This window comes from Rhinopithecus roxellana, chromosome 6, assembly GCF_007565055.1.
Source record: "Rhinopithecus roxellana isolate Shanxi Qingling chromosome 6, ASM756505v1, whole genome shotgun sequence".
Lineage (NCBI taxonomy): Eukaryota > Metazoa > Chordata > Mammalia > Primates > Cercopithecidae > Rhinopithecus > Rhinopithecus roxellana.
In genome coordinates this window covers 80,069,711-80,096,565 of record NC_044554.1, presented here as the reverse complement: position 1 = coordinate 80,096,565, position 26,855 = coordinate 80,069,711, and the positions used below count along the sequence as shown (strand labels likewise).

The 26,855-nt window shown below is 45.9% G+C and overlaps 2 protein-coding genes across 2 annotated transcripts in view; one reads left to right on the top strand and one right to left on the bottom strand.

The window, feature by feature from the left end:
• Positions 1-1,014, bottom strand: part of OGDH (oxoglutarate dehydrogenase) — a 94,705-nt gene extending 93,691 nt beyond the window's left edge. The window contains 1 exon segment of the mRNA XM_010374574.2: positions 861-1,014. The gene's annotated coding sequence lies outside the window, so the exon portion shown is untranslated.
• On the top strand, positions 354-26,806 carry LOC115898185 (serine/arginine repetitive matrix protein 1-like). Its single transcript, XM_030932006.1, has 3 exons — positions 354-1,144; positions 2,312-2,423; positions 26,627-26,806. Exons 1-3 carry the CDS (start codon positions 354-356, stop codon positions 26,804-26,806), a joined length of 1,083 nt encoding a protein of 360 aa, XP_030787866.1.
• The last annotated feature ends 49 nt before the right edge of the window (positions 26,807-26,855 follow it).

Below are 26,855 nucleotides of genomic sequence, written 5' to 3'. Positions count from 1 at the left end.
AGCAGTGTACCCGGAAATCAGACTCGGGGTACGGACTGCAAGACAAGGCACAAGGAAACCCTAACACGAAGTCCTATATTCTGGGCAAAGGGATGGGGATGGCAGGTGGGACGCACCCGGGTCAGGGCGAGGGCACGGCAAGTTTTCTATTAAATCTCAACAGGTTAAAACTCATATCCAATGTCTGATACATTTTCGAGGGAAAATGGTGATTGAAAGATGTTTCTACGGAAAATAAGCTTCATCTCAGTCAATCTGTTCGTCCCAACTTTGGGCAGCAGGTGTGGGGGCGGGACCAAGGTCTGCACCGTAATCCAAACAGGCAGTCCCACCCAGGGCCACCCCAAGGCTAGATGCTCCGACGCGACTCGAGCAGGCCACACTGTCTTTCGGACAAAGCGACGCGGTCCTCACAGGCGGGAAGGAGAGTGCGTCCCGGTCGGGAAGGACGCCGCCAGAGAGCTGCCTGCCACGTGACGCCCGCGGCGACCTTGGGGGTCACCCTTGCGGACGCACCGCCCTCTCCCTCACATCCGCCGCCGCGCCCGCCCCTCACTCTACGATCGCCAATGGCGCGTCGCTCCGCGCCCCGCGCGACCTCGGAGCTCGCTCGTACCCGCCAATCTCCGCCCGCCGGGCGGGCCCCGCGGCGCCATTGGCTACCACGGCCATCCATCAGGTCCCGTCCCTCCTACCACCCTCCGTCAGCCCCACTCCATCCAGCTCCACTCCCCTGTCACCGCGGCACCCGCAGCACCAAGGGCGCGGCGGCCTCGCCCTTTCCCGCTATCTCCAACCCCGGGCCGCCAAGCACCGCGCTACCCGGCACTGGGACGGGGGCAGCGACAGCGCAAGGTTACCTGTCTCCGGCTCAGCTCCACCCGAATGAGGCGCCGACACCCCACTCCGGGGCTCTAAACTCTCGGCCCCGCCCTGGCGTATGGCGTCAACACGTAGCCCTCCCCTGGAGAAGAAGGCCCTCCCCTCTTACAGTGAACCGATTCGTGACGTCACAGAGCCGCGCCGGACGTCACAGCGCCGACTACGCAGTTGCGGAAGCTTGGGCCGGCGGGCGCCCAGCTGTTTGCTCCGCTAGAGCGATGAGCTTGAGTCTGTGGACTTCCAGCGGCTTCTACGATCATAAGTAATTTCTAAAACATATCTCTAGTGCCTAGTAGGAACCTATCAAGAGACAGTTGGGTTGATGTGAAACTTAGCGCACAAAAATAAACAATTTAAATAACAGAATCTCCGTTTCTGAGATTGTCCTGGGTCAGGCTTTGTGACAAGCGCTTCACCGGCGCTATTGTGTAACAGCCTGTGAGATAGGTATTCCTGTCTCCGGTCTACAAATGACAATAGGCAGTGCTGGAATCTTGCCCGGGATCGTGCCCGAGTTATCTTGACTTTAGAGCTATCAAAGATAAAACGCGGCCAATTAACCTGTCACAACCTGTTGATTGTAAGATGTTCTCTATTTTAAAGTATTAAAATTTGGGGAAAGGCCGGGCGCGGTGGCTTAAGCCTGTAATCCCAGCACTTTGGGAGGCCGAAGCGGGCGGATCACTTGAGGTCAGGAGTTCGAGACCAGCCTGGCCAACAGGGCGAAACCCAGTCTCTACCAAAAATTTTGAAAGGCCAGGCGTGGTGGCGGGCACCTGTAATCCTAGCAACTCGGGAGGCTGAGGCAGGAGAATAGCTTGAACCCGGGAGAGAGAAGTTACAGTGAGCCGAGATCGCGTCACTGTATTCCAGCCTGGGCGACAGAGTGCGAATCAGTCTCAAAATAATAATAATAATAATAATAATAATAATAAAATTTGGGGGAAAGTATCTCAGAATTGATTAAATAATATGGCAAATTATATTCACTCACATATTGAGAAAGTCCCTTGCACTTGTTCAGTCTTACAGTCAGGAGAAAACCTCATTTCATATTCATATCTTTAACCTCACTTTTTCTTCTTCCCCTTTTAGACAGAGATCAGACTTTAGGCTCAAAACTTTCAGTGGGCAATAATATTATATAAAGCTAGACCTTAAACTGCTTTGTATTCATGATTTTGGACAGTTTATCTTTGTTATTTGTGGCAAGTAATACTGGTTTTCTTATTTACATTAAAAATTTTTTCTAATAAATGGTTCTATTTAAAGAATATGTTAACCATTGTAGATACTAGTATGGGAAGGCAGCATCCAAATGACTGACATTAGGGAAACGCTGTTCCAGACTGTCTTGAATGTTCTCCTGAATATATTTTCCCGAGAAGATAACTACTTAAAGACAAGGATTTTGTCATGTGGCACACAGCAGCAGATATTGGGGTGACGAGGAACAGCGATCCATCAAGCATGACAGTCCCATAGAGAACACAGATATCTCAATTGGGCCAGTATTCAGACCAAGGCTATGCCACCCACAGGTGGGTATGATATAGACTTAAAGTGACTTATAAAAGGGAAAAGTCAAAGAAGTGTTTTTTTGTGTTTTAAATGGGGAGTATAGGCCGGGCATGGTGGCTCATACCTGTAATCCCAGCACTTTGGGAGGCAGAGACGGGCGGATCACCTAAGGTCGGGAGTTCGAGATCAGCCTGACCAACATGGTGAAACCCCATCTCTACTAAAAATACAAAAATTAGCTGGGCGTGGTGGCGCAGTAGCTGGTAATCCCAGCTACTCAGGAGGCTGAAGCAGGAGAGTCGCTAGAACCTGGGAGGTGGAGATTGCAGTGAGCCGAGATCATGCCATTGTACTCCAACCTGGGCAACAAGAGCGAGAAACTCCGTCTCAAAAAACAAACACACCCAAAAAGGGGGCGTATAAGTGCTTATGATAGAACAAAGTTAGGCTAATGTATGTGACAAGGATCTAGAGACTGGAAGAAGGTGAAGAGACCAGGGTAAAAACTTCAGTATTCTTTTATCCTTTTTTTTTTTTAATACGGTAAAAATGTATGTACTAAAAATTTGCAGCTGGGTGCAATGGCTAACACTTGTAATCCCAGCACTTTGGGAGTTTGATCACTTGAGCTCAGGAGTTCCAGATCAGCCTGGGGAACACAGCAAGATCTCATTTCTACTAAAAAAAAAAAAAAAATCAACAAAATTAGCCAGGTGTAGTGGCACTCACCTGTAGTCTCAGCTAATTGTGGGAGGCTGAGGCAGGAGGAGGCTCTCTTCAGCCTGAGAGATTGAGGCTGCAGTGAGCTATGATTGTACCGTTGCACTCCAGCCTGGACCAGAGAGCAAGATACTGTATCTTTTTTAATGCCATTTAAACCATTTTTAGGTGTATAATTCAGTGGCATTAATTACATTCACAATATTGTGCAACCATCATCACTCTATTTCCAAAACTTTTTCATCACCTGAAACAGAAACTCTGTAACCATTAAGCAATAACTTCCTATTTCCCCCTCTCCTCCTGTCCTTCTCTCCTTTGGTAACCTCTATTATATGGTCTCTATGCATTTGATTACTCAGTTACCTTATGTCAGTGGAATCATACCATATATGTCTTTTTGTGTCCACCTTATTTCATTGAGCATGGGGTTGTCAAGGTTTATCCAAGTTGTAGTATTGGTCAGAACTTCATTTCTTTTTATTTTATTTTATTTTATGTTATTTTATATTTTTTATTTTTGAGACAGGATCTCCCTCGGTTTCAGGCTGGAGGACAGTGGCGCCATCTCAGCTCACTGCAGCCTCCGCCACCCAGGTTCAAGTAATTCTGATGCCTCGGCCTCCCAAGTAGCTGGGACTACAGGCACGCTCCACCATGCCTGGCTAATATTTTTTTCTTTTTCTTTATTTTATTTATTTATTTATTTTGAGATGGTGTTTTGTTCTTGTTGCCCAGGCTGGAATGCAGTGTGCCATCTCAGCTCACTGCAACCTCTGCCTCCTAGGTTCAAGCAATTCTCCTGCCTCAGCCTCCCGAGTAACTAGGATTATAGGCGCCTGCCACCACATCCGGCTAATTTTTTGTATTTTTAGTAGCAATTGGGTTTCACCATGTTGGCCAGGCTGGTCTTGAACTCCTGACCTCAAGTGATCCACCCACCTCGACTTCCCAAAGTGCTGGGATTAGAGGCGTGAGCCACCACACCTGGCCAGAACTTCATTTCTTTTTATGGCTGAATAATATTCCATTGTATGTATATACCACATTTTGTCCATTCATCTGTTTATGAACACTTGGGTTATTTCTGCTTTGTTGCTATTTTGGATAATGTTGCAATGAACATTGGCTTATAAATATTTGAGCCAATTGTGTTACCAAGCAATGGGCTCACTGCTAGACACACATAGAAGCCAATACTATGTCATCGCTTTTGAGAAAAGGCTTTTTTGTAAAGTCGACCAGCAGGGAAACCAGAAGCAACACTCAAATTTGTCTCCCCGAGATGGAATCTGGGGGCAGGTTTTATAGGCAGAGAGCAACTATGAGGGAGATGGGAAAATACAACGAGGCGTGATCTGTTTGGGTCATGCAAAGAGGCAATCCTGGATCTTTGAGTTCATATTGCAGCAAAACAGGGCGCCCCATGCTTCCTGATTTGGTGTCCATTTCTCCATTTGAGTGCTTAAGTCCTGCCTGTGGTTGACTTTTGTGTTCCCACTGACACCAGGGTCAGTTATCAGGCACGCTGGGTTCATCTGGGCATGCTCAGGTTACATGACTTGCAGCCTGGGGATCTACTATAACTGAAAAACAACTCATCATTTTGTTACTGATAAAAGTTGAACCAGGCTGGGCGCGGTGGCTCACACTTGTAATCCCAGCACTTTGGGAGACTGAGGTGGGTGGATCACCCGAGGTCAGGAGTTCAAGACAAGCCTGGCCAACAGGGTGACACCCCATCTCTACTAAAAACACAAAAAAATTAGCCAGGCATGGTGGTGGGTGCCTGTAATCCCAGCTACTTGGGAGGCTGAGGCAGGAAAATCGCTTGAACTCGGGAGCTGGAGGTTGCAGTGAGCCAAAACGGCGCCTTTGCACTCCAGTCTGGGCAAGAACAAAACTCCATCTCGGGGGAAAAAAAAAAAAAGCTGAACCAGATTGAACTGGTTCTGTGGTTACACCTGTTTATAATTCTTTTGCCTGTATACCTGGGAGTGTAATTGCTGGGTTATATGGGAATTCCGTCTAGCTTTTTCAGGAAGTGATAAATTCCCACAGTGACCACACCTTTTCTGTTTGTTTTTGAGACAAGCTGTCAGTTTGTAGTGCAGTGGTGCAATCACAGCTCACTGCAGCCTCAACCTCCGGGGCTTAAAGCAATCCTCTCAGCTCATGCTCCTGAGTAGCTGGGACAACCGGCACGCACCACCATGCTAGGCTAATTTTTTCTATGTTTTGTAGAGACAGGGTCTTGCTGTGTTGCCCAAGCTGGTCCCGAAGTCCTGGCCTCAAGTGATCCTGCTGCCTCAGCCTCCCATAGTGTTGAGATTACAGGTGTGTCTCTATTTTTTTTTACTGTTTCTATTTTTTAAAAAATTATTATTGGTCAGTCATGGTGCCTCACTCCTGTAATCCCAGCACTTTAAGAGGCCAAATTAGGAGGATTATCAGCCTCAGCAACACAACGAGACTTTGTCTCTACAGAAAAAAAAAAAAAAATTAGGAGTGGTGACACATGCCTGTGGTCCTGCCTATTTGGAATGCTGGGACAGTAGGATTGCTTGAGCCCAGGAGCTTGAGGTTGCAGTGAGCTATGATCATGCCACAGAACTCTAGCCTGGGCACAGAGCAAGACCCTGTTCTCCCACTTCCCCACTCCCCAAAGAAAACATTTGGTGAGGTGTAACGGCTCATGCCTATAATCCCACCACTTTGGGAGGCTAAGTCAGGAGGATTGCTTGAGGCCAGGAGTTTCAGCTCAGCTGGGCAACAGAGCAAGGCCCCATCTCTAAAAAAAACTTATTACAGCCAACTATAATAAATAGGTATGAGTTGGTATCTCATTGTGGTTTAGAAATTATTATTTTTTAGAGGTAGAGTCCCACTCTGCCACCCAGTCTGGAGTGCATGAGCACAATCAGAGGTCACTGCAGCCTTGAACTCCTGGGCTGGGACTGCAAGTGTGGGCCACCATCCATGGCTCATTGTGGTTTTGATTTGCATTTCCCTAATGGCTAATGATGTTGAGCGTATTTTCATGTGCTTCTTGTCTATTTGTATATTTTCTTTGGAGAGCTGTCCATCTGAGTCATTTGCCCATTTTTAAATTGGGTTTTCTTGTTATTGAGTTATAGAAGTACTTTATATATTCTGGATATTAAATCTAATCAGATATATGATTTGCAGATATTTTCTCCCATTTTGTAGGTTTTCATTTCTTTTTTGTTTGTTTGTTTGCTTGTTTTGAGACAGGGTCTTACTCTGTTACCTAGGCTGGAGTGCAGTGGTGTGTGATCATGGCTCACTGCAGCCTTGATCTCCTAGGCTCAAGTGATCCTCTTGCCTCAGCCTCCTGAATAGCTGGGACCATACTACAGGTGCACACCACCACGTCCAGCTAATATTGTTATTTTATTTATTTATTTATTTTGAGACAGAGTCTCGTTCTGTCACCAGGCTGGAGTGCAGTGGTGTGATCTTGGCTTACTGCAACCTCCGCCTCCTGGGTTCAAGCGATTCTCCTGCCTCAGCTTCCTGAGTAGCTGGGACTGCAGGCATGCACCACCACACCCAGCTACGTTTTGTGTTTTTAGTAGAGACGGTGTTTCACCATGTTGGCCAGGTTGGTCTCGATCTCTTGACCTCCCACCCGCCTCAGCCTCCCAAAGTATTGGGATTATAGGCATGAGCCACTGCACCCGGCCAATATTGTTATTTTTTGTAGAGACAGGGTTTTGCTTTGTTGCCCTGGCTGGTCTTGTACTCCTGGCCTCAAGAGATCCTCCCACGTCAGCCTCTCAAATGTGCCGGGCCTCTCTTTATCTCTTGACCATGTCCTTTGATGAACAAAAGTTTTAAATTTTTTTTGGTTGTTGTTCCTAAGGGGTTTATCTGGACTGTCTTGGGGGTGGAGAGGACTCTGCACCTAGAGAAGGTATTGGGTCTCTTGTTAGCAAAGTGTGGCTCATGCTGGCATGGCAGGACTAGTGGGGCAGAAGGAACTTGAGGGTGAAGTGGTGGAATTGATCGCTGACTGATGGCACTTTCTGATGCAGTCTCCTTCATCTTCCTCATCTGAATGGAATGCGCCCGGTACTTTGTCACCAGGTGGTGGTGTCCACCAGGTCAGGACCCATGTTCCCAGTGCAGGTTTTGGATGCCACTTGGAGGATAGTGCAGCCAGATGCCCAAACTCTTCACCTGAAGAGGGAGGGTTCTCCATCACCTACCCACTGGAGACAGTTTCCACTAAGACTTCTTCAGCTAAGATACAGAGTGCCAGAGGCTCAAAGATTCGCATAGGGTAGAGGGTTGGTGTGCAGCTTTTGGGGGTGGTCAGGCAACACCCCACCACCTTGTGTTCTTGACATGTGCCCCAGGCCTTCCTGGCTTCTCTTAGTGCTAGCCACCACTCACAAAAGGTTGAAAGTTTTAAATTTTTTTTTTTGAGACAGAGTCTGGCTCTGTTGCCCAGGCTGGAGTGCAGTGGCGCGATCTAGGTTCACTGTAAGCTCCGCCTCCTGGGTTCACACCATTCTCCTGCCTCAGCCTTCCGAGTAGCTGGGACTACAGGCGCCCGCCACCACGCCCGGCTAATTTTTTGTATTTTTAGTAGAGACAGGGTTTCACCGTGTTAGCCAGAATGGTCTCGATCTCCTGACCTCATGATCCGCCCGCCTCGGCCTTTCAGAGTGCTGGGATTACAGGCGTGAGCCACCACGCCTGGCTGAAAGTTTTTAATTTTGATGTTGCTTATGTCATATCTAAGAATCCATTGCCAAATCTAAGGTTGTGAAGATTTACCCTTATGTTTCTTCTATGAGGTTATGGTTTTAGCTCATATTTAGATTGTTTACCTATTTTGAGTTAATTTTTCTATGTGACTGTGCAGTAGGGATCCAACTTCATTTTTTTTTTTTTTCTGAGACAGGGTCTCTCCCTGTCATCCAGGCTGGAGTACAGTGGCATAATCATAACTCACTACAGCCTTGAACTGGGCTCAGGTGATCCTCCTACCTCAGCCTCCTAAGTAGCTAGTAATACAGATGCATGCCACCACATGTGGCTATTTTATTTTATTCTATATATTATTATTTTATTTTATTTTATTTTATTTGAGACAAGGGTCTCATTATGTTGCCCAGTCTGGTCTCAAACTTCTGGGTTCAAGCAGTCCTCCTGCCTTAGCCTCCCAAAGCACTGGGATTACAGGTGTGAACCACCACACCCAGACCAACTTCATTCTTTTACACGTAGGACTCCAATTGTTTCAGCACCATTTGTTTAAAAGACTATTCTTTTTCCATTGAATGGAGTTGGCACACTTTTTGAAAATCAGTTGACCATAGATGTTGGGTTTATTTCTGTATTGTTCCACTTTTAGTATATGTGCTGCTGAAGCAAGCCCTGGGTTTGTTTCTGAACTCTCACTTTGATTCCATTGGTCTGTATGTCTATCCTTATGCCAGTACCATGCTGTTTGTTTTTAGGAAAATCTGTTTATTCTAAGTACCACACTGTTTTGATTACTGTACCTTTGTAGTAAGTTTCGGAATCAGGAAATGTCAGTTCTCCAGCTTTGTTCTTTTCCAAGATCGTTTTGTCTACTCGAGACCCCTTACAATTTCATATGATTTTAAGAATTTGCTTTTCCATTTCTGCAAAAGAGGCTGTTGGGTTTTTTGTTTGTTTTTAGAGAGCAGGTTTCTCTCTGTCACCCAGGCTGGAGTACGTTAGCATGATCATAGGATCATAGCTCATTGCAGCCTTGAACTCCTGGGCTCAAGGGATTCTTTTGCCTCAGCCTCTTGAGTAGCTGGGACTACAGGTGTGTGCCACCGCACCCACGTACTTTTAAAACTTTCTGTAGAGACAAGGTTTCAGTATGTTGCTTAGGTTGATTTCAACTTCCTGTTAAGCAATCCTGTTGCTTCAGCCTTCTAGTGATGGGATTACAGGCATGAGCTGCCATGCCTGGCCAGCTGTTGAGACCTTGATAGGTTGGGATTGTATTGAATCTGTAGATCACTGGGTACTACTGACATCTTAACAATACTAAATCTTCCAGTCCATGAATACAGGATGTCTTTCCATTTATTTAGATTGTCTTTAATTTCTTTCAGCAATGTTTTATAGTTTTCATTGTGTATGTCTTTCACCTCCTTGGTTAAATTTATTCCTAGATACTTTATATTTTCCAATACATGTGTAAGTGGAATTGTTCTCTTAATTTCCTTTTCTTTTTTCTTTCTTTCTTTCTTTTTTTTTTTTGAGACAGTGTCTTGTTCTGTGGCCCAGGCTGGAGTATGCAGTGGCCTGATGCAATCTCAGCTCACTGCAACCTCTGCATCCCAGGATCAGGTGATCCTCTCACCTCAACATCCTGAGTAGCTGGGACTATAGGTGCATACCACCATGGCCAGCTATATTTTCTATTTTTAGTGGAGATGGGGTTTCTCCATGTTGCCCAGACTATTCTTGAACTTCTGGGTTCAACCAGTCCATCTGCCTTGGCCTCCCAAGTGCTGGAATTACAGGTGTGAGCCACCGTGCCTGGCCTTAATTTCCTTTTCTGGTTGTTCATTACTGGCGTATAGATTTTTGAGTGTTGATATTGTGTCCTGTGACTTTCTGATATTGTTAATTAGCTCTTGTAGCCTTCTTGTGGATTCTTTGAGATTTTTTATATGTAGGATTTAGTCATCTGTCAATAGAAATAGTTTTCCTTCCTCCTTTCCTGTTAGGATGCCTTTGGTTTCTGTTTCTCATCTAATTGCCCTGGGCAGAGCAGCCAGTACAATTTGAATAGCAGTGGTGAAAGTGGGAGTCCTTGTCTTGATCCTAATTGGTGGAACAATCAGGGGAAAGCTTTCAGCCTTTCACTGTTGAGTGTGATGTTTGCTCTGGGATTTTCGTAGATGCCCTTTAACATGTTAAGCAAGTTTCCTCCTATTCCTAGTTTTCTGAATGTTTTCTTTTTGTCATGAAAGGGCATTGGATTTTATCAAATGCTTTTTCTTCATTACTTGAGATAATTGTGTTTTTTCTCCCTTCTATTCCTGTGATATATCACATTAATTGATTTTCTTTTTTAAAAAAAAATTTAAACATTTTATTTTTCTTTTTTTTGAGATGGAGTCTCCCTCTGTCACCCAGGCTGGAGTGCAGTGGCACAATCTCAGCTCACTGCAATCTTCACTTCCCAGGTTCAAGTGATTCTCCTACTTCAGCTTCCTGAGTAGCTGGGATTGTGGGCACCTGCCACCATGCCTGGTTAATTTTTTTTGTACTTTTAGTAGAGATGGGGTTTCACCATGTTGGCCAGGCTGGTCTGGAACTCCTGACCTCAAGATGATCCACCCGTCTTGGCTTCCCAAAGTGCTGAGATTACAGGCGTGAGTCACCGCGCCCAGCCTTAATTTAGTTTAAGTTCCGGGATACATGTGCAGGACATGCAGATTTGTTACATAGTTAGACGTGTGCCATGGTAGTTTCCTCCACCTATCAACCCATCACCTAGGTATTAAGCCCCACATGCATTTGCTGTTTATCCTAATGCTGTGCCCTTCCCGGATTTTTTTTTTTTTTTTTTGAGACGGAGTTTTATTCTTGTCACCCAGGCTAGAGTGCAGTGGCACAGTCACGGCTCACTGCAACCTTCGCCTCCTGGGTTCAAGGGATTCTTCTGCCTCAGCCTCTTGAATTGCTGAGTGTTGCCCAGGCGCCCAATACCACACCTGGCTAACTTTTGCATTTTTAGTAGAGGGGTTTCACCATGTTGGCCAGACTGGTCTTGGACTCCTGACCTCAGGTGATCCATCTGCCTCGGCCTCCCAAAGTGCTGGGACTACAGGCGTGAGCCACTGGGCCTGGCCTCTTTTTTTTAATTAAAAAAAAAAAAAAAAAAATTTAGGCTGGGTACAGTGGCGGATGCCTATAATTCTGACACTCTGGAAGACTGAGGTAGATAGATCTCTTGAGCTCAGGAGTTTGAGACCAGCTTAGGCAATATGGTGAAACCCCATCTTTATAAAAAATTACAAAAATTAGCCAGGCCTTTTAGCACACACCTGTAGTACCGGCTGTTTGGGATGCTGAAATGGGAGGATCACCAGAGGCTGGGGGTCGGGGCTGCAATGAGCCATGACCATGCCACTGCACTCAATCCTGGGTGACACAGTGAGACACTGTCTTCAAAAATTTTTTTTTCTTTTTTGAGACAGAGTCTAGCTCTGTCGCCCAGGCTGGAGTGCAGTGGCATGATCTCGGCTCACTGCAACCACTGCCTCCCGGGTTCAAGCAATTCTCTGCCTCAGCCTCCCGAGTAGCTGGGATCACAGGCACCCGCCACCACGCCCAGCCGATTTTTGTATTTTTAGTAGAGACAGGGTTTTACCGTCTTGGCCAGGCTGGTCTTGAACTCCTGACCTCAGGTAATCTGCCTGTCTCGGCCTCCCAAAGTGCTGGGATTACAGGCGTGAGCCACTGTGCCTGGCTTTTTTTTTCTTTTTTTTTCTTTTTTTTTTTAGTAGACACAGTATCTTGCTACGTTGCCCAGGCTGGTTTTGAACTCCTGACTTCAAGTGATCCCCCTACTCCCTGCCTTGGCCTCCCAAAGTGCTGGAATCACTGGCGTGCACCACCGCACCTGGCCAGCATGAATTGATTTTTTTTTTTTCTTTCTGAGACGGAGTCTTGCTCTGTTGCCCAGGCTGGAGTGCAATGGCATGATGTCGGCTCACTGCAACCTCTGCCTCCTAGGTTCAAGCGTTTCTTCTGCCTCAACCTCCGTAGCTGGGATTACAGGCGTGTGCCGCCACGCCCAGCTAATTTTTGTATTTTTATTAGAGACAGGGTTCACCATGTTGGTCAGGCTGGCCTCGAACTCCTGACTTCAGGTGATCCACCTGCCTCCCCCTCCCCCCTTCCTTCCCCCTCCCCCCTTCCCCTCCCCCCTCCCCTTTCCTTTTCACTCCCCTCCTCTCCCCTCCCTTTCCCCCTCCCCTCTGCTCCCCTTCCCCCCCTTTCCCTCCCTCCCCTCTTTTCTTTCTCTTTGTCTTTTTCTCACCTACCTCCTTCCCTCCCTTCCTTCCCTCCCTCCCTCTCCCTCTTTCTTTCTTTTTGGACAGGGTCTCACTGTGTCCTCCAGGCTGGAGTGCAGTGGCATGATCATGGCTCACTGGAGCCTCCCCCTTCCAGGCTCAGGTGATTCTCCCATCTCAGCCTCCTGAGTAGCTGAGACTACAGGCACACCCCACCACACCCGGCTGATTTTTAAAATATTTTTTGTAGAGACGGGGTCTCACCATGTTGCCCAGGCTGGTCTCAAACTCCTGAGCTCAAGTGATCTGCCCGCCTTGGCCTCCCAAAGTTACATTTACAGGCATGAGCCACCATGCCTGGCCATGAATTGATTTTCTTACATTGAACCTGCAGGACAGGTCTCTGGGTGGGCTTGAACTGATCCAGTTCTCCCCACTTTCTCACTTACAGTTTTCAAGAGTAACTATAGAATGGGCTGGTACTGCAACATCCTGAGATGGGGGGAATTGGCTGGAACAGCCTGGGCTGTATTCCAGTTTCCCCTTGAAACAGGATGTCCTTTAGTGCTTTAGCCCAGTGTGTCATGTGGTCCCTGGGATATAAAACCCTTGGCCGACTACTTTCTGGGGTCTCTCAACTGTGGTGCAAGTGGTGCAGGTACAGATGAGACTTAACTGCCTCAAGCAGCCTTCCTGAACCTTGGGGTACTGGCTCAACCTGAATCTAGGCTGCCGTTGTCCCTTGCTGTCTATCTATAAACAGTAAACCTGTTTCATGTGACTGTGTATGTGAGGCAGAGTGTTCTGCCTTACTGGATTCAGGAAAGTAGTAAAAGTGCAGCTCAAGAGGCAGTAGGCTGAAGTGGTAACCAGTGCACAGCGGACCTGCTTCACAGAGCTCACTGTGAGGTTGGCTCACTGTAACCTCTACTTCCTGGGTTCTATCTTGCATTCATGGCTAAAATCCACTGGGTCATGGTGTATAATCCTCTTGTTTTTTTTTTTTTTTTTTTTTTTCTTGAGATAGGGCCTTGCTCTGTCACCCAGGCTGGAGTGCAGTGGCACAATCCTGGCTGACTGCAACCTGTGCTTTCCAGCTCAAGCAATCCTCCAGTCTCAGCTTCCCAAGCAGCTGAGACCACAGGCACAAGCTAGCATGCCTGGCTCATTTTTGTGTTTTCTGTAGAGATGCGGTTTTGCCATGTTGCCCAGGCCGGTTTTGAACTCCTGATCTCAAAGTGATCTGCCTATTTTGGCATCCCAAAGTTCTAGGAATGCAGGCATGAGCCACCATGCCCCCAGCTACATATAATCCTCTTACTATGCTGTTGGATTTGGTTTGCTGCTATTTTGTTAAGGACCTTTACATCTAGAATTATAAGAGATATTGGTTTGTTTTCTTGTGATATCTTTAAATGGCTTTAGTATTAGGTTAATACTGGCTTCATAGAATGAGTTAGGAAATGTTCCCGCTCCTCAGTTTGCTGGAGGAGTTTAAGAAGGATTGGTGTTGGCCGGGCAAAGTGGTTCAGTAATCCCTGCACTTTGGGAGGCTGAGGAGGGTGGATCACCTGAGGTCAGGAGTTCGAGACCAGCCTGAAAATATGGTGAAACCCCATCTCTACTAAAAATACAAAAATAGCCAGGTGTGGTGGCAGGCGTCTATAATCCCAGCTACTTGGGAGGCCGAGACAGGAGAATTGCTTGAACCCAGGAGGCAGAGGTTGCAGTGAGCTGAGATCGTGCCACTGTACTCCAGCCTAGGTGACAGAGCGAGACACCGTCTCAAAAAAAAAAAAAAAAGAAGAAGGATTGGTGTTAATTATTCTTTAAGTGTTTGGTAGAATTTACTAGGGAAACTATTCCTGGACTTTGTCACTTTAGGTAATTTGTATGTTTCTAGGAATTTGTCCAGTTCTTCTAAATTAATCGAACTTATTGGTATGTAATTTTTTTTTTTTTTTTTTGAGATGGAGTCTTTCTCTGTTACCCAGGCTGCAGTGCAGTGGCATGATCTTGGCTCACTGCAACCTCCGCCTCCCAGGTTCAAGGGATTCTTCTGGCTCAGCCTCCCGAGTAGCTGGGATTGCGGGTGCCTGCCACCACACCCAGCTAATTTTTTAATTTTTATTTATTTATTTATTTTGAGATGGAGTCTCACTCTGCTGCCCAGGCTAGAGTGCAATGGCGTGATCTTGGCTCACTGCAACCTCTACTTCCTGGGTTCAAGCTATCTTCCTGCCTCACCCTCCTGAGTAGCTGGGATTACAAGTACGCGCCACCACACTTAGCTGATTTTTGTATTTTTATTTATTTATTTATTTATATTTTTATTTTGGAGACAGAGTCTCGCATGATCTCATCTCACTGCCACCTCCGCCTCCCAGGTTCAAGCGATTCTCTTGCCTCAGCCTCCCAAGTACCTGGGATTACAGGCGCCTGCTACCACGCCTGGCTAGTTTTTGTATTTTTAGTAGAGATGTGGTTTCACCACATTGGCCAGGCTGGTCTCCAACTCCTGACCTCTGGTGATCTGCCCGCCTTGGCCTCCCAAAGTGCTGGGATTATAGGCGTGAGCCATCACACCCCCCGGTATGTAATTTTGTATAATATTCTCTTATTTTTTTTATTTCTGTAAGGTCAATAATGCCCCCACTTTCATTTCTGATTTTAGTTATTTGTGTCTTCTTTTTTCTGTGTTAGTGTAGGGAGAGGTTTGTTCATTTTGTTGATCTTTTCAAAGAACCAACTTTTGCTTTCATTGACTCTATTGTTTTTCTATCCTCTATTTTATTTATCCGCACTTTAATCTTTATTATGTCCTTCTTTTTGCTAGTTTGGGGTTTAGTTGGCTCTTTTTCAAGTTCTTCAAGGTATAAATTTAGGTTATTGATTTAATATCTTTCTTCATTTCCACTATCACAAATTTTACACATGATCTTTAAATGTAGACATTTACAACTGTAAATTTCCCTTTGAACACTGCCTTTACTACATCCCATCACTTTTGCTCAGTATGATTTTTCATTAAAGTATACATTCCATATTTATTCAACAAATATGTTTGTTTCTTCATTTGCTTTTAGAGACAGAGTTTCACTCCATTGCTCAGGCTGGAGTGAAGTGGCACAATCTTGGCTCACTGCAACCTCTGCCTCCTAGGTTCAAGCAATTCTTGCACCTCAGCCTCCCAAGTAGCTGGGATTACAGGAGCCCGCCACCATGCCCAGCTAATTTTTTGCATTTTTAGTAGAGATGGGGTTTCGCCATGTTGCCCAGGCTGGTCTCAAACTCCTGAGCTCAGGCAATTCGCCGCTTCAGCCTCCCAAAGTGCTAGGATTACAGGCATGAGCCACCACGCCCAGCCTCATTCAACAAATATTTATACTGGTTTGGTTCTAGGTGCTAGGGATACAGAGGTGAACACAACAGACAGGCCGGATCTATGTTATTACGGAGCTGACATTTTCAGGATGTACAAACAAGGTAGTAATTGATGGTTTGAAATCCATAAGTAAAATCGTACTGTGATAGAGTGATAGAGAGTGGCAATAGCACTTCTTTCCTCCTTCCTTCCTTCCTTCCTCCTTTTCTCTTTCTGTCTCTTTCTTCTCTTTTTCTTTCTTTTTTTTTGTTTTTTGACTAAGTTGCACTCAGAGCGGTGATAGCACTTCTTTCCTTCTTTCTTTCTCTCTTTCTTCTCTCTCTCTTTCTTTTTTCTGTTTTTTGACTGCATTTCGCTCTTGTTGCCCAGGCTGGAGTACAGTGGCATGATCTCTGCTCACTGCAACCTCCACCTCCTGGGTTCAAGCAATTCTCCTGCCTCAATCTCCCAAGTTGCTGGGATTATAGGCGCCTGCCACCACGCCTGGCTAATTTTTTGCATTTTTAGTAGAGACGAGGTTTTGCCATGTTGGGCAGGCTGGTCTTGAACTCCTGACCTCAGGCGATCCGCCCACCTCGGCCTCCCAAAGTACTGGGATTACAGGTGTGAGACCGTGCCCAGCCTTTCTTTCTTTTTGAGACAGGGTCTCATTCTGTCATCCAGTCTGGAGTACAGCGGTGTGATCTCGGCTAACTGCAACCTCGGCCTCCCAGGCTCAAACCACCCTCCCATTTCAGCCTCCCGAGTAGCTGAGACCACAGGCATATGCTACCATACACGGGTAAGTTTTGTATTTTTGGTAGAGACAGGGTTTCACCATGTTGCCCAGGCTGGTCTCAAACTTCTGAGCTCAGGCGATCCACCTCAGCCTCCCAAAGTGCTGGGATTACAGGCATGAGGCACTGCACCTGGTCTCTAGTACTTAATTTTTTATTTTTATTTTATTAAATAAGCAACACATTATTTTCTCTTTTTTACTCTCAAATTCATTTTGGCTTTGATTTTTAATTTTTTATCTAAATTATTTGTATTTTTTTAGAGACAGGGTCTCACTTGGTTATCCAAGTTGGAGTGCAGTGGCATGATCATAGTTCATTACAGCCTCAAACTCCTGACTTCAAGCAGTCCTTCTGCCTCAGCCTCCCAAAGTGCTGGGGTTATAGGCATGGGTCACCACACTTCGCCTCAGATTCCTTTTTACCAAGTGACATGTTCATATGGCTCAGAAATAAAAAGTGTATTTAAAAGTTTTGTTTGTAAAGTCTCCTACCCCATGACCATCCATATTATTCTTTGTTGGCTTGCCAGACCCCTTCCCTGCTGGAGTTGACTCTTGTTAGATTATGGGGCAATCATTTATCCCAGGGTGAGAGCAGAGGTGGAGGGAATTCAGGGGTTTGGTAGTGGCCATTTATTGACCAGGACAAGAATATTTCTATATTTTAACCAGTATAACTCTACTGGTGTATATGAGCTAAATCTTAGGTTTCCTATAACCACTTAAATTAGTTTCTTAAATATTCCTCCAGTGGTTTCTCATGAAGGTAGAAATACCAAAGAGAGTTTACTATGTATTCTCTTTCGCATCTACTTTTCAAATTGATGGCCAGGTACAGTGGCTCACACTTGTAATCCCAGCACTTCGGGAGGCCAAGGTGGGTGGATCACCAGAGGTTGGGAGTTCAAGACCAGCCTGGCCAACATGGTGAAACCTCCGTCTACTAAAACTACAAAAATTAGCCAGGCGCGGTGGTGTACACCTGTAATCCCAGCTACTTGGGAGGTTGAGGCATGAGAATCACTTGAACCCAGAAGGCAGAAGTTGCAGTGAGCCGAGATGGTGCCACAGCACTCGGGCCTGGGCTACAGAGCAAGACTCCGTCTCAAAAAAAAAAAAAAAAAAAAGAAAAAAGAAAGAAAGAAAAACAAATTGAACAGTATATCCTGGAAATCTTTCTATTCGTATAAAGCTTTTCAGTTCATAGAGAGCTTCCTGACTTTTTCCAGTTGCATAACTGCATTGTGTGGTTTCAGTAGGGATAGCTCATCAGCGTTCCATTTGGTATTGGCTGGAGCAGCTCCACTGGGACTGCAGGATCCAAGATGGCTTCATTCCAATGACTGGTCCAATTGGGTGGGCTGGACCTCCTGTCAGCTGGGTTCCAAGGGAATGAAAATGGAAGCTGCAAGGTCTCTTGTGGCCTAAGCCCCAGAAGTCATATAGCTTCTCTTCCGCTGCAGTGAATTGGTGGGAACAAACCACAGGGCCAGTCCAAATTCAAGTTGAGGGAAAATAGACTCCACCCCTCAATGGGAGGAGCAGTATGTGTTTATAGGGATTGGAGGAATTGTCAGCAGTGGTCTTCGCAGACAGTCTAACACACTGAAGCCCAATCAAGGTTCACATCTTTTTAGGTATTATGCATCTTTTTATTTATTTATTTATTTTGAGATAGGGTCTCACTCTTTCACCCTGGCTGGGTGCAATGGCACAATTTTGGCTTACTGCAACCTCTACCTCTTGGACTCAAGCAGTCCTCCCACCTCAGCCCCTTGAGTAGCTGGGACTATAGTCACACAACACCACTCCTGGCTTAACTTTTGTATTTTTTGTAGAGATGGGGTTTAGCCATGTTGCCCAGGTTGGTCTTGAACTTCTGGGCTCAAGCGATCCACCCGCCTGGGCCTCCCAAAGTGCTGGGATTACAGGTGTGAGCCACTGCGCCCAGCCTTGGTCTCTTAAACTAGACATTTCCTCCACTTTCTTTATCTTCTCTCTCTTCTTGACTTTAGTTTTTGAAAGGCTGAGGCAAACTTTCCCATACTCTGGATTTGCTTTATTGTTTCCTCTAACTTTGCCCTTTGTCTCCTAAATTTCCTGTAAACTGCAAATTGGGATAAAAGACCTGTTTAGATCAGGTTAAATATTATTAAGGACAGGTGCTTGCGCCTGTAATCCTAGCATTTTGGGAGCCCAAGGTGGGCGGATCACTTGAGCCCAGGAGTTTGAGACCACTCTGGGCAACATAGCAAAATCACATCTTTACAAAAAAATACAAAAATTAGCTGGGCATGGTGGCATGCGCCTGTAGCTCCAGCTACTCTGGAGGCTAAGGTGGGAGGATTGCTTGAGAGGCCGAGTCTGCAGTGAGTGGAGATCACACTACTGCATTGCAGCCTGGGCAACTGAGCGAGACTCCGCCTCAAAAAAAAAAAAAAACCCAAATCGGGCGGGTGCGGTGGCTCACGCCTGTAATCCCAGCAGTTTGGGAAGCCAAGGCGGACAGATCACTTGAGGTCAGGAGTTTGAGACCAACCTGGCCAACATGTTGAAACTCCGTCACTACTAAAAATACAAAATTTAATGGGGCATGGTGGTGCACGCCGATTCTGGAGGCTGAAGCAGGAGAATTGCTTGAACCTCGGAGGCAGAGGTTTCAGTGAACTGAGATTGTGCCATTGCACTTCAGCCTGGGCAACACAGCGAGACTCTGTCTCAAAAAACAAAACAAAACAAAACTAACCAAACAAAAAGATTAAATGCTATTTGCAAAAATTATCTGTACCCGCTTATGATCCTTACGTTAGGATGATCCATCTCTTGCCTGGACAGGATAATTCTGAAATCTACTTCAGATTGTCATTCTTCACTCAAAACCCCCCTAAAGAGTTCTCGCTCAGGGTAAAAGCCAAAGTCCTTCAAATGTTCTAAAAGGCCAGCCCATCTGTGACTGTTTTCCTCTGAGGTTCTCCCATGCTGTCCCCCTGCCCTGCTGGCTTCCTTGCCCTCCTGACTCACCAGACATGCATTAGCCTCCAGCCTTTACTCTCCCCAGGCATACACACGACTGCGCCTCCTGTGGGGCTTTTCATCTGGCACCTTCTCCAGGAGCCTTACTACCACTCCATCTAAAATTGTACCCACCCCCACCTCCAACTAAACACTCCTTACATTTTAGTTTCCTGTGACTGCCATAGCAAATTTCCAGAAACATGATAGATTAAAACAACAAGGCCAGGTGCAGTGGCTCACGCCAGTAATCCCAGCACTCTGGGAGGCTGAGGTGGGCAGATCACAAGGTTAGGAGTTCGAGACCAGCCTGGCTGATATGGTGAAACGCCGTCTCTACTAAAAATACAAAAATTAGCTGGGCGATGTGGCAGGTGCCTGTAATCCTAGCTACTTGGGAGGCTGAGGCAGGAGAACCATTTAAACCCGGGAGGCAGAGGTTACAGTGAGCCGAGATCGTGCCATTGTACTCCAGCCTGGGCAACAAGAGTGAAACTCCCATCTCAAAAACAAACAAACAAACAAACAAACAAAACTCACCTGTATTCTCTCTCAGTCACGGAGGGCAGAAGTCTGAAGTCAAGAGTGGGCAGGGCTGTACTTCCTAGGCTCTGGGGGAGATTTTTTTCCTGTCTCTTCCAGTTTCTGGTGGCTCCAGGCATGCCTTGGCTTATGGCAGCATTATTATTCCAATGTCTGCCTCTGTGATCACAGTGCCTCCTTCTTTTCTGTCTTTTTTCTTTTACATTTTTTTTTCTTTTTTTTGAGATTCTGTTGCCCAGGTTGGAGTGCAGTGTTACGATCACAGCTTACTGCAGCCTCAACCTCCTGGGCTCATGACATCCTCCCATCTTAGTCTCCCAAATAACTGGGGACCACTGGCATGTGCCACCACACTTGGCTAATTTTAAAATTTTTTGTAGAGACAGGGTTTCTCTGTGTTGCCTAGGCTGGTCTCAAACTCCTCAGCTCAAGCAATCCTCCTGCCTTGGCCTCCCAAAGTGCTGGGATTATAGGTGTGAGCCACCACGCCTGGCCATGTTAACCATTTTTAGGTGTGCAGTTCAGTATGTTAAATATATTCACATTGTTATGAAACAGATCTCCAGAACTTTTTCATTTTGCTAATCTGAAACTCTGTACCCATTAGACAACAGCTCCCCCCCGCAGGTAACCATTCTGCTTTTTGCTTCTATGATTTTGACTACTTTAGACACTTCATCTAAATGGAATCGTATGGCAGTTGTCTTTCTGTGATTGACTTATACTACTTAGCATAATGTTGTTTCATCCATGTTGTAACATGGATCAGAATTTCATCCCTTTTTATGGCTTGATAATACTCCATTGTATGTATATACCACATTTTGTGGTAGATCCAATGTATATTTACATTGCTTCCACCTCTTGGCTATTTTGAATAATGCTGCTATGAAAATAGGAGTGTAGGTATCTTTTCCAGATCCTGACTTTACTTCCTTTAGATAAATACTTACAGGTGGGACTGCTGGATTATATGATTGTTCTACTTTTAATTATTTAACACTCTTTTACAATTTATTTTCTGCTTTTGTTGTTCCAATAATAGCCATTATTAGGTGAGGTATTTCTATGTCTCTTATAAGGACACCTGTCATTGGATTTAGGGCCCACCTGGTTAATCCAGGATTATCAAGTCTCAAAATCCTGAATTACATCTGCAGACTCTTTCCACGTAAAGTCACATTCACAGGTTCCAGTGATTCAAACATGAACATATCTTCTGGTCCACCATTAGGTCCACTATACTTTTTTTTTTGTGATGGAGTCTCGCTGTGTCACTCAGGCTGGAGCGGCTCACTGCAAGCTCCACCTCCTGGGTTCACACCATTCTCCTGCCTTGGCCTCCCGAGTAGCTGGGACTACAGGCACCTGCCACCACACCCAGCTAATTTTTTTTGTATTTTTTTAGTAGAGACGGGGTTTCACAGTGTTAGCCAGGATGGTCTCCATCTCCTGACCTCGTGATCTGCCCGCCTCGGCCTCCCAAAGTGCTGGGATTACAGGTGTGAGCCACCGCGCCTGGCCTAAGTCCACTATACTTTCTTCTTCCCTACCTTATTTTTCTTCTTGATACTTACCTCCATCTGACATGCTCTATATTTCTTTATTTATCTTGTTTGGCAGATGACAACCAAGATAAAGCCATGAAAACAAAGATTTTTGTTGTTGTTGTTGTTTTGAGACAGGGCCTCACTCTGTCACCCAGGCCTAGAGTGCAGTGGCACAATCTCGTTCACTGCAACCTCTGCCTCCTCAGCTCAAGTGATCCTCCCACCTCAGCCTCCAGAGAAGTCAAGTGATCCTCCCACCTCAGCCTCCAGAGAAGCTGGAACTACAGGTGATTGCCACCACACCTGGCTAATTTTTTGTATTTTTGGTAGAGATGGGGTTTCACCATATTGTCCAGGCTGGTCTCAAACTTCTGAGTTCAGATGATCCACCCAAAGTGCTGGGATTACAGACATGAGCCACTGAGCCTGGCCTAGACAAGGATTTTTGCTTTGGTCACCTTTGTTTTCCCATTAGAACAGTGGCTGGCACAAATGGTTGCACAGCACATACTGGTTGAACAAATGAAGGAAGGGGTGGCTGGTCTAGACAAAACATTGCCTCATGGCTTCTGAGCAGAAAAATCTCTCATCTGGGGAATTAGACTCCCTAAGTTAAATTTTCTTTCTTTTTTGGAGATGGGGTCTCACTCTGTTGCCCAGGCTGGAGTGCAGTAGCACCATCACAGCTCACTGCAGCCCCAACCTCCTGGGGGGTCAAGCAATCCTCCCACCTCAGCCTCCCGAGTAGCTGGGACTACAGACCCATGCCACCACGCCCGGCTAATTTTTTTTTTTTTTGGTAGAGACGAGGTGTCACCATGTAGCCCAGACTGATCTTGAACTTCTGGACTCAAGCAATCTTCTTGCCTCGGCCTCCCAAATGCTGGGATTACTGGCATGAGCCACTGTGCCTGACTGCCTAAGTTAAATTTTCTACAGTGGAGAATACAATCTCTTTAATATTACCTCTCAGTTGAGACAAATTTCAGCATCCTCCTTAAAAAAAAAAAAAAAAGAGGCCGGGCGCGGTGGCTCAAGCCTGTAATCCCAGCACTTTGGGAGGCCGAGACGGGCGGATCACGAGGTCAGGAGTTCGAGATCATCCTGGCTAACACGGTGAAACCCCGTCTCTACTAAAAAATATAAAAAAAAAAGCTAGCCGGGCGAGGTGGCGGCGCCTGTAGTCCCAGCTACTCGGGAGGCTGAGGCAGGAGAATGGCGTAAACCCGGGAGGCGGAGCTTGCAGTGAGCTGAGATCCGGCCACTGCACTCCAGCCGCGGCAATAGAGCGAGACTCCGTCTCAAAAAAAAAAAAAAAAAAAAAAAAAAAAAAAAAAAGAAAGGAAATAAGTTTGCCAATACAAATACCATTTCTCACTAATGTGAATTAGGGTTCCTTGGAAAAATAGTTGATTTTGTTTCTAGGGCAGTAAATGTATAAAACAGAAAGCAAGGAAGTCCAGGGTGTCCAATCTTTTGGCTTTCCTGGGCCACACTGGAAGAATTGTCTTGGGCCACACATAAAATACACTAACGATAGACGATGAGCTAAAAAAAAAAAAAATCACACACAAAAAGTCTCATAATTTTTAGAAAGTTTATGAATCTGTTTTGGGCTGCATGGGCCACGGGTTGGACAAACTTGACCTAAAGACTACTAGGATTGTGGCCTACTAGGATTGTGCCATAAAGACACAGGAGCAACTAAATATTTGATGAGACAATCCGAACATTTAAAAAAGGACAATGACTGTCATGGATTAATGCACATCAAATATCTAAACATCCATCAATTCATGATGGCACTGCCCCTTCTCCCCAAAGAACCTGAATTTGTCCCAGTTAGAGGTTGCTGGGGCATCCATCCATCATTATTATTATTTGAGCAAGGTCACCCATGCTAGAGTGCTGTGGCCCCATCACGGCTCACTATATTCTCAACTTTCTGGGCTCCAGCCATTTCCCTGCCTCAGCCTCTTAAGTAGCTGGAATTACAGGCATGCACCACCATGCCCGTCTAATTTTTAAATATTTTGTAAAGATGGGGATCTTGCCATTTCCTGGGCTCAAGCAGTCCTCCCGTCTTGGCCTCCCAAAGTGCTGGGATTATGGGCAGAGACACTGCGTCCCGGAAAGAATCAAGCATACATCCTGGCTATCCTGAATGGATTGTATTTCAAAGTAACCAGAGAGATGAGGGAATGCTCACCTTTGTAGAAGAATCTCATCTTACAAATGCAGGAGGAATGAGAGCATTTGAAATCACCACTTTGCACCCCTAAGGAACATAAATCTACACTAGGGTTTCTCAACCTGGGTACTACGGACATTTTAAGCTGGATAATTCTTTGCTATGGGGTGGGAGAGGTGTGCTCTGTGAATTATACAATGTTTACCAACCCAGTTGCAACAATCCAAAATATCTCCAGACATTGCCAAATTTTCCTTTAGTAGGACAGGGCAAAATCAACCCTCGTTGAGAACCAGTGGTCTAATGATCATTGATGTTTGCTAGACTATTAGAAGAAAGGCTGATAGTAAACTTCATGGATAATCAGGATGACAACCCCCAAGTTGAGAGATGAATTACAATATTACTAAGAGAAAACCACACCTTGTGCCTCAATAGAAGTACACAGTGCCAGCCATGAAGTGTTATTGCAAACAAAACAAAACCCCAAAAAACCCAAACCTCAACATTACACCTAAACCTAACGAAGCCTCTAGCCAGGGGTAAATCCAAGCTTTGTGGGGTCTTAAACTATACAAATTTCATGGTCCTCTTTAAGAAGAAGACACAAAATTATGTGAAATCAGGTACAGAGGTCTATGCAAGGGAGGGCCTGAATATTAAGCTTCATTAGTTTCACTGTAAACCTCCCCTGACTGTACAATTAACAGTGATTACAGGACACACCAGGGACAAAAAACATTAAATGACACCTGAAGATACAATCAGTAAAACCCAGAAAGTGGAAAATTCTGTTGGTCAAATGATCCAGTTTCTTCAATAAGAAGAAACTTTTATATATATATATTTTTGGACACGGAGTCTCGCTCTCACCCAGGCTGGAGTGCCACTCCACGATCTCAGCTCACTGCAACCTCTGCCTCCTGAGTTCAAGTGATTCTTCTGCCTCATCCTCCCAAGTAGCTGGGACTACAGGTGAGCACCACCACACCCGGCTAATTTTTGTATTTTTAGTAGACATAGGGTTTCACCATATTGGCCAGGCTGGTCTTGAACTCCTGACCTCATGATCTGCCCAACTTGGTCTCCCAAAGTGCTGAGATTACAGGTGTGAGCCACTGCGCCCAGCCCTGTTTTTGTTTTTTTGTTTTTGAGATAGAATCTCACTCTGTTGCCCAGGCTGGAGTACAGTGGCAACACCATCTCAGCTCACTGCAATCTCCGCCTCCCTGATTCTAGCAATTCTCCTGCCTCAGCCTCCCAAGTAGCTGGGATTACAAATGTGCACCACCACACCTGGCTAATTTTTGTATTTTTAGTAGAGACAGGGTTTCACCATGTTGGCCAGGCTGGTCTCGAACTCCTGACCTCAAGTGATCCTTCCACCTCAGCCTCCCAAAGTGTTGGGATTACAGGAATGAGCCACTGTGCCCAGCTGGAATTGTTATATATTAAGAGACATATATTTCTATGAAATGCAGTAAGTAAACCTTGTTTGGACCCTAATTAAACAATCTAATGTACAAAGTTGTTTTTAAGGCAATGGGGAAATTAAACACATACTAGGTATTAAGTGATGTTAAATAATTTTTAAAATTTTGGTGGGTGTGATAATAGTATAAAGTCCTTATCTGTTAGAGACACACATTTATAGGTGAAATGACATGATGTACAGGATTTGCTTTAATATACAGCACTTCAAAAAAAAAATGCATAAAGGGATAGATGAAATGAGAAAGGCAGCAAACTGACTGTTGTTGAAGTTGGATGATGAGTACAGTCCTCCCTTATGATCCGAGGGGGATAATTCCTGGACTCCCACAGATACCAAAATCCAGGTATGCCCAAGTCTTTTATGACAGTTCATTGTAACTATTCTACTTTTATATGTTTGGAAGATAAAATATATTTTTAGTAGAGACGGAGGTTTCACCTTGTTGGCCCAACTGGTCTCGAACTCCTAACCTAAGGTGATCCACCAGCCTTGGCCGCCCAAAGTGCTAGCATTACAGGCTTAAGCCATCGTGCCCTCCCGGCCTTGATAAAAATAAAGTTTTAATTCTTCCTTTGCTCTGATTCCATGCCTACTAAGGAACATTCTAGTTTGTTTTTCACTTTCAAAAGGGTGTGCTGTAACTAGGGGATATAAACAAGCTCCATGACCCTACTTATTCCAAGTTTTCGTTCCACCCTCCACCTTTTTTTTAAGACAGGGTATCACGCTCGGTCGCCCAGGCTGGAGCGCAATCACTGCTTAATGTATACTCGACCTCTTGGGTTCAAGCGATCCTCCTGCCTCAGCCTCCCAAGTAGCTGGGACTGCAGGCGCACACTACCATACCGGTTAATTTTTTTTTTTTTTTGGTAGGGATGGGGGTTTCACCATGTTGCCCAGGCTGGTCTCGAACTCGTGGGTTCAAGGGATCCGCCCGCCTCAGCCTCCCAGAGTGCTGAGATTACAGGTGTCAGCCACGAAGCCCGGCCCCAGCTTCTTAAAAGAATGATCCGAGGCCGGGCGCGGTGGCTCAAGCCTGTAATCCCAGCACTTTGGGAGGCCGAGACGGGCGGATCACGAGGTCAGAAGATCGAGACCATCCTGGCTAACACGGTGAAACCCCGTCTCTACTAAAAATACAAAAAAACTAGCCGGGCGAGGTGGCGGGCGCCTGTAGTCCCAGCTACTCCGGAGGCTGAGGCAGGAGAATGGCGTGAACCCGGGAGGCGGAGCTTGCAGTGAGCTGAGATCCGGCCACTGCACTCCAGCCCGGGCGACAGAACGAGACTCCGTCTCAAAAAAAAAAAAAAAGAAAAAGAATGATCCGAAACTATGGCAGCACTGGGCTTTTAGTCCCCACCCAAGAAATGCCCGCTCGCAGAGGCTCGCCGAGGCAGGCTCTCCCGACGTCACAGGGTGTGGGTCTGAATTCAGCCTTGGTTCTTACGAGTCAGATAGGTGAACACGCAAAGAAAAACATCACAGGGCTTCCTCATTGTTTTTAGCACAGAAAACACTCGAGAGCCCGCGCTGAGATTCCAAAAGGCACGTTTCAGGCTATCGTAGCCACCAAGCTTGGCCAGATTCTGAGACCCAAATCGCTAACTGGGGCCGAGGGCAGGCGTGACTGCGCAGGCGCGTCTCCCCAGCAAGATGCCGGAGGTAAGCTGTGGCGTAAGGGGTGAGAAATTGCGAGCGGACGTCATTGCGCATGCGCCCTCTACCCTCGTTGCG

What these genes read in the sequence shown, in the direction of transcription:
- LOC115898185 (XM_030932006.1), top strand. Translation starts at nt 354, where the DNA reads ATGCTCCGACGCGACTCGAGCAGGCCACACTGTCTTTCGGACAAAGCG. An exon ending in AGCGGCTTCTACGATCATAA is followed by an intron (nt 1,145 to 2,311) that starts GTAATTTCTAAA and finishes TGTGGCACACAG; the next exon opens with CAGCAGATATTGGGGTGACG. An exon ending in CAAGGCTATGCCACCCACAG is followed by an intron (nt 2,424 to 26,626) that starts GTGGGTATGATA and finishes CATTGTTTTTAG; the next exon opens with CACAGAAAACACTCGAGAGC.